We start from the raw sequence: 12,689 nt of genomic DNA, 5'->3' as shown, positions 1-12,689 counted from the left end.
GCAGGTTGAGTCAAATTGTCAATCAACCCAAGCCCAACCCAAAGTCTTAAACCTTGAGCTTGGGCTTAAATTAATTTAATTATGATTAAGAAAGTTAGTTTATACATTGATTTAATTATGGCTACAACCTAATGTTAGCATTTTAAATATTTAAATAATATTTACAAAATATTGTAACATCTAATCATTAATTAAGTAAAATAAAAAAATAAAACACTATCAGATAATATGAAAAAATTAATTATTTTATTAAGTAATTAGCAATAATTTGTTATTTTTGTTAAAAATTATTAATATAATCAATAAAAAATACTAAATTACCAAATTATTTTTATAACAAATTACTAAAATAAAAATTAATTAGTTTAAGAAACATTACATTCCTTCTTGTTATCAGTTTCTGTTATTCCACTTTTTCTTGACAAACTTTATACATGACATGGATTCCCGGTAGTATTCTCTATAAAATTTATCCTTTCGAACATAAGAAAATAACAAAAATTACAAGAAAATTAAACCCTTGTATCTGATTACTTACATAATCAGTGTCCAGCAGGGAACAGCAAAAACCGGATTAAACAGATTCTTGTTAGGTAGACCCAACCCAGTTTTACAATCCATAGAGGCCTCTCTCTCTGTCTCTCATTTATAGCAGCTGACAATGATAAAGGCGCAAGAACCCTAAAAAATGGGTAAACTTTTGTCTATATATCCCTTCATGGGTTCCACTGTTTTGTATATGTCCATCGAGTTCGGCCTCGGTCAGGGCAAAGCCCATGTAACCTTTTTTTTTTATTTGAATTGGCTCAAAAACAAAAGAAATACTAGTAAACTAGTTTGTTCAGTTCTTAGATTTAGGACTGCAAGCAGAAAACAGATCAGATCGAATCTTATCCGCCGGATTCAAATAGAATCCAAATTATAATTGGGATATTAAATAGTATTAATAAATTAAACTAGAGTTGATCAAAATATTATATATTAGTAATAAAATAAATTAAAAACTAGCGGAGGGACCCTGCTTCGGAGGGACCGGAATGGAACCGCAGACCTGTTGATCCGTTTATTCGGTCTTTGGCCAAAAACTGTTAAATCAGTTAATGATTCATTGATTTGAGCAGTCAAACCTTCGATTCATTGATCCGTTCAATGGTTTTTGGCCATTTTTTTTACTTTTTTCATTGAGAACCATCCAAGCAATTGGTTCCATTTTATCCTAATCTCGGTCCCTAGTCAAAAATCGTTGAATCCACCCATTGACCTAGGTGGTCGAACCGTTGACCCGTTAAATAGTTTTGGTCTTTTTTTTTTTTATTTTTGTTGTCAAAACAGGCCATCCGTTCTCGAACCGTCGACCCGAAAACTAGTGGCCAAAACAGTTCTGTCTTCAGGTCGTATGAGTCACATGCTCGAATGGCATAACACGTATGGCACTACTTAATGGACCTCATACACTTAATTTTTTGCTTGTAATTTTTTTTTTATCAAAACGGGTCATCTGTTTTTTTTTTTTTAATTAGATACCGTCTAGGCAACCAGTTCTGTTTTACCCCAATCCCGATCCCTAGCAAAAAACCGTTGAATTAGTCAATGACCCATTGACCCGAGTGGTCGAACCATTAACCCATTGACCCATTCAATAGTTTTTGGTCTTTTTTTTTATTTTTTTAATTTCTATTGCCAGAATGGGCCATTCGTTCAAACCAAATGGTTGAATTGTCAACTCGAAAACCGGTGGCTAGAATAGTTCCATTTTCAAGTTGTATGAGTCACATGCTTGAATGACATAACATGTGTGGTACTGCTTAATGGACTTCACACACTCAATTTTTTGCCTATAATTTTTATTATCAGAATGGGTCATTCGTTCGAATTGAATGATCAAACTGTTGACCCAAAAACCGATGGCCAAAATGGTTCTGTAATTTTTTGCTTGTAATTTTTTATTGTCAGAATGGGTCATCCGTTTGAACCATTGACCCAAAAACTAGTGGTCAGAATGGTTTCGTTTTCGAGTCGTATGAGTCACATGCTCGGATGACATAACACGTACGATACTATTTAATGGACCTCACAAGCTCAAATTTTTGCTTATAGTTTTTGTTGTCAGAACGGACCGTTCGTTTGAACCAGATGATTGAATCGTTGACCCAAAAACCGATGGCCAGAATGGTTCCGTAATTTTTTGCTTATAAATTACTGTAATAACAGTAATTATTAAATTACAGTAATTAATTACTGTAATAATCAGTAATTACTGTTATAATAATTAATTACTGTTATTTATAATTGTAATTAATAACAGTAATTAATAACTATTATAATAATAATTGTAATTTAAATAACAGTAATTTATAATAGTAATTACTGTTATTGTAATTAATAGAATAGGGGTGCTCTCATGTGGGAATCTACTCGCACAAGTAGATTCCATTTACTGCACGGAGAGAGCATATATATATATATATATATATCAAAACATATTGAAAATAAATTTAAGATATTTGACCCATTGACTCTAATAAAGAGAACATTAATACCAACTTTACTAATAAATAAGATATAAATTTTTAGTATATATATATATATATATCCAATTATAAATTGATTAATTGGATCAAATTTGAATTTATATTGGGGTAAATAGATACCATTTGCAAATTGTAACCCTATTTCAATTGCTTCACCCCAAAGAAAAGAAAAATCTCTACCCATGTCTTGGCCTCAAAGTCAAAGGTGAAGTTTTCAAATAGTTTTACAAAGTTGTTTAGTGAATTCCCTTATAGTTTTGATGCTGCTTGTCAATTGACATCAATTCCGAATTAACACCTATCTCAACTATACTTTGAGCTTAAAAATTCTAATTTTGGGCTGAACCCTCGTTCTCCCAGTAATAAATGAAATGGGTGTGATTAAGAATAGGCTGTACCAGTTCCAAAACAATAATAATCAGTTCCATATGACAGACTCAAAACCATCACAAATATATATATGACATGTATTAATTGGGACAAATGGGTCTGACCCGATTATGCTTGGGATTTATGATTACCTATGTTAATAAGAATTTAAAGCTTTACTTTTGATGTAACAAGTGTTTTAATTAAACTTATATACAATCTATTAAATTTACCCTTTTGGACATCAAGTATAACAAAATTAACAAGACTATCAAAAAGGCCTTAATATATTATCAGCTATGTATAATCGGTTCAGAATAGCAAGAATTGGCCCCAATCCAATGTTTAATTGAACATAAACTTAGAACCAAACCGACAAAGTTCAGTCAGTTCGGTTCTGTTGTATATATTAGACCTGACCCATTGAGAACAAAAATCTAAACTGAACCTAACGCCAAACATCATAAAGTATTCCCTACAACAAGCACTCCACAAGTTGGTCAAAAGTTACCCTTATAAGATTACCAGGATCGAGTTTTTGAGGATTTTGATTCTTTGATTGGGCTAACCTCCAAACCTGCCATTGGCCAGCTTTTCTGTCGATGACACCCGGTTCAGTTCTTGAAACACTGCTTGTGACTCTCTGTCACAGCCTTAAGATGCTTGTTTGGTGCATAGCTGCCGTGCAGCTGAGCTGAGATGAGCCGACTGCTAACATGCATACCCAAAACCAAAAGTTTTGGTAACTTTACAGCTTTACTTGATTAACTTTTCAGGAGCAAGGGATAGCTGGGTCAAGTCTGAACAGTCTGGAGTCTGGAGTTCAGACTCCCCCAGACCTGACCAACTTGGCAGTTTACACTTTACACCCTTTTGGATTACTATAGAGCTACTACTACCTTCCCTGCTCTTGTTCTTCAGGGTTCTGGGCACTTGGGTTTAACATCAAACATGTAATCTGCAGGTTTCGTATCCCATCCCACAATGCAAAACGCAGACATAAGATGGAGTTCAGTTTAAAAAAATCTTCTTTCTTTGCTATTTTCTTGTTTAGGTTATGTAGAGTCCCGCTAGGCGCCTGTGACTGTGACTGTGACCGTTGCCTCCGTGAGCATAGAACAATCCCACCTTCCTGCTGCTTCTTGTCCTCTTCTGTTTTTTACAAGTCAAAATCGATAAATTTATAGATATCCAGAGGGCAAGACCCGAAATCTCAGTAGCTTGTTCTGCAGTTCCTTAGACAATGACCCTGACCCGACCATGTAATGATGCAAATCAATAGAGGAGATGCCTTAGCTGTATTCACTATACATCACTATACACCAATAATTCCAAACCTAGCTCTTACTTTTTTATTTCTTGTCCTCTTTTTGTTTTTCCTCAAAATGTTCTTGGCCATGAAAGATTTCAGAGATCAGAGATCACTCATTTGTTTTTATGTCGTTTAGACTTAGATTATTTCTTTATTTTTCTTCTCATGTCCTTGTTTATATTCTTTTGAACAAGGATTCCTCCACCTTTCCAGATTTAGCTGATTCACTAATTAAGATCTCTCTACTCACAGAGAATGCCCAAAAGTCAATAGACAAACATTTTCATTCTGGGCGTCCCTCAAAAAATTTCATTGTTTCTCGGAAGCTGGCTGTTGGGTTTATCACTTTATCTTGTGTGTGTCAGTGTGGGGCTGATTGAAATCTTTATGGTGAAATGTCTCTTCACTCTCTTCATTTTTGCCGTTTATATGCTTGATTATTTTACGCTCCCATTTGTTCACGAGACCCGCTCCTTCCACTCTGCGTAAATTATCTTTTTCATATATATATGGCCACTTTCACTGCATGAAGCAAATCATTCACGTTAAAGGATATCAGATCGAAATGGGAATCAATTCCTGTAGTGGAATATATTCTTTCAATCAAGTTCTTTATCCAATTCCTTGAGTTAGAAGAGTGCGGATTTTTGTTTACTTTTGTTATGACATGCTTTTAGCACAAGGCTAGAACCATGAATCATGACCTTTGATGTAATTGCTTGGACCCCACCACAACTTATAACTAATTCAAAATCGGGACCCACAGCTTGTGCATATGGAACACTGACATGTTCACTCGTGAAAGATTGTCCAACTTGATGTGCATGATTTTGTCTTTCGTTCATCCGGAATTTTTTCTCCATCTTTTATATGCATGTGTAAAGACTTTCATGCATGCAATTTATTGGTTAAAATAGGAATTGGAGGAAAGAAAAGCAAATCGAGTGGTCACATCTTTGGTGCTCTTCTAGTTGAACCCAACATGCATAAAGTGCTACTAAGATAAAGAAGAGCGGAAGGCATAAAGGTACAAGGTATAACTACTTAAAGCTTTTAATATAGGAATAGGAGCTAGAGCTGAACAACATACAATATAATATGTAGCGCATGTGATGTTGGTAGGATCCAACAATGTATGGCATGGTTTTCAAAATCAGATCGGACGGTTGGGCTGAAAAAATTGGGAATTGATTTTTTAATTGATTCTGTTTTTCCAAAAAATTGGATTTCTAACCAAAACCATTGATTTTGGTAAGCGAATTGTTGAATCGGGTGATTAATTGTTTGAATCGTTCGAACGATTTTGACCAATTTTGATTTTTTTTATTTCTCTATCAAAATGAATCAAGTATTCAGTTCAAATGGTCAGACCGTTTGACCCAATAACCAGACCCTAACTGATTTGATCACCGGGTCGGTTTTAAAAACTATGATGTATGGAGTACTGTAGAACATAGACGACAATCAAATTTTGTTCCCAACATTCAGAGAATACGTACCCCTTTCCTGTTCAATACCCAGTCTTTTATGTGTGTTTTTATGGTCAGGAGCTGCACTTGATGAGTGCGTTTAGTGCTGTTTTAAGTTTTAACCAATAATGACGCCCCATGCCAGACATCAAGTGTATATGCCCTACATCCATTCAATCTCTTATACTTTGCATCAATGGCTAATGTGGGGTGTTATTATTTGCAAAACAGTTTCCAACGCAGCAGCGATCAAGTGCAGCTCATCATCTGGATAGGGTCCCCACAGTGTGTTGTCGGTTGTGCGCCCCAACAAGCGCTCCACAGCACATCTCCTCCGAGTATAGGAAATAATATCTCGCACGCATAACTAACAGTACATCCCTTGGTGCTCAGGGGATGTGCTGTGGGGGAGTCCATCTAAACTCATTTATGATAACATTGAAGCTTGAAGAGGGATGCACCACCCTTGGCATTGATTGACATTGCTACCATGCATATTTGCAACACTTGATCCCTTGCAGACCTCCAATCAAGCACCAACAATTGGGAGGGAGTGAAACATGTATGGGACTATGGGAGGGAGTGCTATCCCAATTAAAGGAAAAATTTGCTTATGTATACTGTGAATATATACGTGTTCCACAAGAAAAATATCTTTTGTTAAGGCTGCAATTTGGACCGGGTGGGTTAGGGTTGAGTTGAGTTGGGTTGGGTTGGGTTGATGTTCGGGTTAAGGTTATGGTTGAAATTTATGAATCCTATTTTATTTCGGTTGGGTTAGGGTTGACCCGTTGGGCAACTCGAACCTGACTCTATAGTGTATATCATATATAAATATATATTATATATATGATTTATACATTGATTTGTTTAGGTGCATAATGGTTGTATAGCCACTACCACATTATCATTTATTTCATTTGAGATAATCACTTCATTTAATCCTAATTGAAAATACTAAAATATTTTATTCTTTATCTCCTCTTTGTTGTTTGCTACCCATGGCTTGCTGCCCATAAAAGATCTATTATAAGTCATCATAATAAACTATAGTCATTTTAAACACTTTTTGTTTTTTGAATTTTGTACTTAAAGAACCAATAAAAACATTAATAAATAAATAATGATAAAACATATAATTAATATCTGTAATGAAAGTTAAGATCTAAGATTAAGAAGTTCTACAAGGTTTTAAATGATGGGAAGAAGGTTGGGTTAGGCCCAACCCGAAGTTGACTTTGGGTTAGGGTTAGAGTTGGGTAGGTCGAGTTGGGGGTTTAGAACTTAAGGTTGGGCTAGGATTGGCCTCAACCCAACCTAACCCGAACCGACTTGCAGCCCTAATATCTACTATGATGCATCACATGTCACCACCAATGAAATGAGAACACATCAGCTTTTAATTTGAAAGAAAAGCCAAAACATCGCATCAACTGTTTTTTTTTTTTTTAATTTAAGAAATAATGTATTAATATTTCATTGGATTTGCATGCGTGACTACTGTTGCAGCATATGTGAGCTCCAGAGTAGCTTAATTCAGGCTTGAGTTCAGTTTTAGTTGAATTCGAATCTCGGATGAGCTTGACCAAAAGCTTACGAGCCTAGCTTAATTAATATATATATATATACATCCATATATTATAGAATATGAAAATATATTTTATAATATATATTATATAAATATATTTTATATTTTATATAATATAATATATATTATAAAATATGAATTTAAAATATAAAAATATATTTATTTTCAAGGTTTTTAGTTGAACTTGAGCTCATCTAAGATTTAGCTAAACCTAATGTTGGTAGGGCATATCGGCCTGTATCAATACTCTTTTTTTTTTGTTTTTTTATTTTACTTTTTTTCTAACATGATTCAAAGGGACCGGTTTATACCCCCTAAATCACTTGCCAACCTGAAACACCCCCTGCAAGGTCATATGAGAAAGACGTATTGAATGATACATATCAATACTTTATACCTTATATATATATATATATATATATATATATATAGATAGATAGATAGATAGATAGATAGATAGTAAAAAGTGGTACTGTTGAGCAATACCATCCGTATTTACTAGTTCGTATATGAGGTGGTTGTGTCCCTTAATGCCTAACTGTTCGAATTCAAGTTAAATTATCTGGCTTTTGGCCCCACTTTTGGAGAATTGAGCCCTAGGTCCAAGTATATGACTGCCAGCCAATGATCATCAAATTGACCCAAATCGAATCAAGTATTAAAAAAAAAATCCAATCCAATTGAACTGGATAGGATCTCAATTGATAAATTTGTAAATCTGTTTATAAAAGAATGGATTTGTTACGTTTGAGCGGTTTATTTTTCAGTACTAAGGGTCCCTTTGTTTCATTGGAACAAGGGTTTGGAATCGGAATGGGAATGGTTTAATTTCCATTCTTGGTGGAATTGGAATCCAATTTCTATTTTTAGCGAAATGGCATTCCCCCGTTTGAGGGAATGATCATTCCCTCCCTTCCTCCGAATGTGACTTCCATTCAGCTGATTTTGATTCCAATTTCAATTCTCATATAAACCACACAGGTGGGGGCCAGAATAGACATTCTGATTCTGATTCCAAGGGATTTTAATTCTGATTCTGATTAATTTCAACAGCAAACCAAACAGACCCTAAGAGTTGTAACTTAATTTGAAACTGTGTTTGATTTCACAAGAAAATAAGAGAACCAAAGTTGTGAAATTCCTTAGACTGGAAAAATTATAAATACAAATGCAAGTAGAGTACAAAACCTTTTATTTTGTATGTATTTTTAGGTTGTGTAATGCAAATTTATTTGCATTAATACAAATGCAAGGGAGTGCAAATGTAAAAAATGCAAAATCTTGTTTAGTTTTGTTTTGGATTTTACTTTATTATGCTTCATGCCTTAATTTACTTCATTTGTACTGCAATCAAACAAAATAAACTAAAATTTGAAACAAAAATAGGTCAAAATTTGCACTCAAATCATTTGCATTGTCATAGCTTTGCATCAGTGCAAATTTATTTGCATTGCAACCAAACACAGCTTTAGTTTGGAAGGAGTACAAATACAAATATATAGAGCACAAAATCTTGTATTTTATATCTATTTGTATTTCTCTCTTATTTTCTATCAAACCAAACACAGCATAAGTCTCATCTAAATCAAATCAATTTCAATCTAAGCGAATTTTATTCAAACTCGAAATTGATCAGAATGAAAGAAAAACGCAATGAAATGGAAGTAATTAAATTATAATATATATTTAATTAATCCACATTTTCACAATTATTAACCTATATATATTTCCGACCAAATGCAAGAAGAAAATGTGATCGAGGAAAGTAGCATTAGTAGAAAGTGTGGATGACAACCCAATATTTACTTTTCATTCAAAGTTTGAGAGCTTAGGTTTCCCGTGAAATTTCACACGTGAACCTAACAACTTTTGTTTAGAAGAAACTTGCCTGTAAATCATAGTCCTACCATCGATCACTACCAAAGGAAAACCACTGTACTATCTTTATTTGTTTATTTGTCGCTTTAGCTTCAATGTTCAAAGCCACCTTTGCAAAATATAAAGAAAATTCATACCCACACACCTCTTTTTCTTTTCTTGATTAACCACTTTAACCAGTGTTGCCTTCATGTAATTAATCAAGATGGGTATAACCATGTAATTTCTGTCTAGCCTTAGAGAAAAATTAAGAGGAATAGTGACAACAGTGTATAGAGTTATGTTCCCTACATTGGGAACAACGTACCCTTTTTCTTCAGCTAGGTGGCCCTACATAATATGAAACTATGTTAATAACAAATCAGTGCTTTACCCTGTTACAATTATTATTTTTTTTTTTGAGGAATGATCCGATCAGGAAGTCAGGATCAGCTTCTGTCTAATTCTTCAATAGTTTGTGTGCTCTATCATACATGTATACAATTAAAACCATCTGCATTTCTGATCAACAGAACAATGTCTTGAGTTGAATGTTCCTAACTGTTTCATGAATACCAAATGATCTGTTTTTATTAATGGCTGTCATAGATTGTACGATACTTTTGCACTTCCAGAGAGCACTGCTTCACATGTTATTACTGTAAAATTTTCACAAATCATTTAGATGCAAACCCACGTAGATATACATCCTTTCAAGTGATTTCTTGACCTCCTGATCATTTATTCAAGTTGGGTAGATTAAATTAAAGAAGCAAATCAGAAATACTGTAAACACAACTCGAGCTTTCTGGGAACTCTAACAAATCAATCTCTTCATTCGCTGAAGGATCGAAAACGACACATATATATGGATAGTCCTTCGCACAAACTGCACTACACTAATATTACAAGAGATACTGAAGCTTTCTCCCTTTTCCTTCTTTTTTCTGATTGATTATTTTACACCATCTCAGAAAAAGAAAAAACAACACTGGGAGACTCGCCTTACTTCCCTCACAGAAAAGATTTGCTTCCTCCTTTTTATTCCATTTTATCCATTGTAGAAAGACCTCCTTTCCTGCAATTGGCAGAAACAGAAATCTGTCACGGAGAAAAGAAAATGCAGAAAAAATGCAAGGCATTGTATCTAATTAACCCATTTGCAATCTATGATGTGTTGAAAGATTTTGGCGTTGGAGTGGCTTAAAGAAAAATATAATATGCTTACCGTTCCTCAAAATACTCTTTTCATCAGTAGTGGTGTGGAGGAGGAGGTGAAGCATACACGTAGGGAGTTGGTGGCTTGTGCACCGGTGGTGGTGGAGGTGGAGACTTGTATTTATATACTGGGTGTGGTGGAGGTGGTGGGGGAGACTTGTACTTGTATACTGGGTGTGGTGGAGGTGGTGGAGGAGACTTGTATTTGTACACTGGGTGAGGTGGAGGTGGTGGCGGAGACTTATACTTGTAGGGATGTGGATGTGGGTGCTTATGTGGTGGAGGAGGAGACTTATACTTGTAAACTGGGTGAGGTGAAGGAGGCGAGTAGACGGGAGGAGGTGGTGGTGGGGATTTGTACTTGTACACAGGGTGAGGTGGCGGTGGTGGTGGAGACTTGTATTTGTAGACTGGGTGAGGTGGAGGTGGTGGCGACTTGTACTTGTAGGGATGTGGGTGAGGATGTGGGTGTGGGTGTGGGTGGCTTGGTGGTGGAGGAGACTTATACTTGTACGTTGGGTGAGGAGGAGGAGGTGGTGGTGATTTGTACTTGTAAACTGGGTGAGGTGGTGGTGGTGGTGGCGGAGACTTGTATTTGTAGACTGGGTGAGGTGGAGGTGGTGGTGGTGATTTGTACTTGTAAACTGGGTGAGGTGGTGGTGGTGGCGGAGACTTGTATTTGTAGACTGGGTGAGGTGGAGGTGGTGGTGGTGATTTGTACTTGTAAACTGGGTGAGGTGGTGGTGGTGGTGGAGACTTGTATTTGTAGACTGGGTGAGGGGGAGGTGGTGGGGACTTGTACTTGTAAGGATGGGGATGGGGATGAGGATGAGGATGTGTTGGTGGTGGTGGAGGAGATTTGTAATGGTAAGGAGGGTGTGGGTGATGAGGATGTTTAGGTGGTGGTGGAGGAGATTTGTAATGGTAAGGAGGGGATGGGTGGTGGGGATGTGTAGGTGGTGGTGGAGAAGAGTGATAGTGGTAAGGAGGAGGAGGTGGTGGTGATTTGTAGTGATAAGGAGGAGGTGGCGGAGGAGGATATTTCTTAGGTGGTGGAGGTGGTGGAGATGAGTAGGGGTAAGTGGCCGTGGTCTCTACCGGCAAGCTTATCAAGGAAAGCATCACCGCTAGAAGAGTTGCTAAGTAGGAGGCCATTGAGGCACTCCTGCTTCCTTTCCTTCCCATCTTTCACAAATGGGTTTAGGCTGTGTCGTCTGTGGAACCCTTCACAGGTCTCACCCCTTTATATAGCTTAGTAATTTACCTCATAACCCTCAAAATATAAGGTAGTAAAAACCCATTAAACCCACGAAGGATGGAACTTTCTCTGTAGAAAAAACAAATCATACTTTGAATGACTTTAATATTTAATGTCTTTATTGACTTTGGCTTTTCTTTTTCTTTTCCACAATTGTTGTTAACCCCTCAGAAGACATAAGAGGCTGCAGGCTGCAAGCTCAGCAAGAAATAACAAAACAACTCTGGATTTCCTTTATGTGATGATGCAATTATTCAAGTACAAAAAAGTCTTTTACATTCATATATATTTTTTTAGGGTCCCAAGCATTCTGTTCTCTCTCTCTCTGTAAATGCTTTTTATCAGCCAGATTGAATATGGCGGTAGGCACATCTCGGACAAAACCCAGAGCTGGGGGATGACTGGTTGGTACATCTAGACTGAACCCAACAACCCAGCCTCACTAAACGGCATTTTGATTTTTGAAATGCTTATCAAACAATCTGGGTTTGAGATGAAATTCCCCCGATCCGAATTGGGGTGGGCATATTCCCCATATCCTTCATTCTAGCTTTTTCCCTGCTGAATTCCCGCCGTGGGCCCGGTTCATGGCAGTGAACCCTTGCTCCTTTTTCTTTTCTTCCCGCCCTTTTCCTTTATCTCTTTTTCTTTTTCCTTTTGTAATTTGAAGCGTCAAGTTCCTGAACCTTCTGATTTTATCACTAATTTATTGAATTATTGCTTCTTAGTAAAGACCACTACACCTCCACTTGGAACTTGATTTGTGCTAAAAAACAGATAAAAAAATCATGGATTAAATAGACAACATAAAAGAAAATTTCTAACTCTAGCATCACACAACCCCTTCAAACATAGATTCATCCACCACCTAACTACTCTAGACCCCATAACAAGACTAAATTTAACAATGTGATCTAATGAATTAGAAGAGATTAATTTTCTGTAGAATGTGGTAATGGTTTTCTGCAGTTTGTCCTCTGCATGGACCAGACATGGCAAATGATGGAGTATTGTGTACGAAAGCAGAGTAGGTAAAGAGTAAAACAGGGTAACTTTCAACATTAATGGCTACAGAAAAATTATACAT

General features: G+C 36.2%; 1 protein-coding gene across 1 annotated transcript; it reads right to left on the bottom strand.

Annotated features, from left to right (window-relative positions):
- Nucleotides 1-9,931: 9,931 nt before the first annotated feature.
- LOC148876224 (uncharacterized) lies at nt 9,932-11,613 on the bottom strand. Its single transcript, XM_088966348.1, has 2 exons — nt 10,355-11,613; nt 9,932-10,204 (listed from the first exon to the last, which is right to left on the bottom strand). Exon 1 carries the CDS (start codon nt 11,527-11,529, stop codon nt 10,378-10,380), a length of 1,152 nt encoding a protein of 383 aa, XP_088822474.1. The 5' UTR covers nt 11,530-11,613; the 3' UTR covers nt 9,932-10,204; nt 10,355-10,377.
- Nucleotides 11,614-12,689: the final 1,076 nt, after the last annotated feature.

This window comes from Nelumbo lutea, chromosome 1 (genome assembly GCF_056320005.1).
Source record: "Nelumbo lutea isolate HS-2025 chromosome 1, American lotus-T2T, whole genome shotgun sequence".
Classification (NCBI taxonomy): Eukaryota; Viridiplantae; Streptophyta; class Magnoliopsida; order Proteales; family Nelumbonaceae; genus Nelumbo; species Nelumbo lutea.
Note: the sequence above shows the minus strand (reverse complement) of the source record. Positions and strands in the feature narration are given on the sequence as shown.

Excerpts from the sequence above, each read along its gene's own strand:
- LOC148876224 (XM_088966348.1), bottom strand. The coding sequence starts at position 11,529 with ATGGGAAGGAAAGGAAGCAGGAGTGCCTCAATGGCCTCCTACTTAGCA.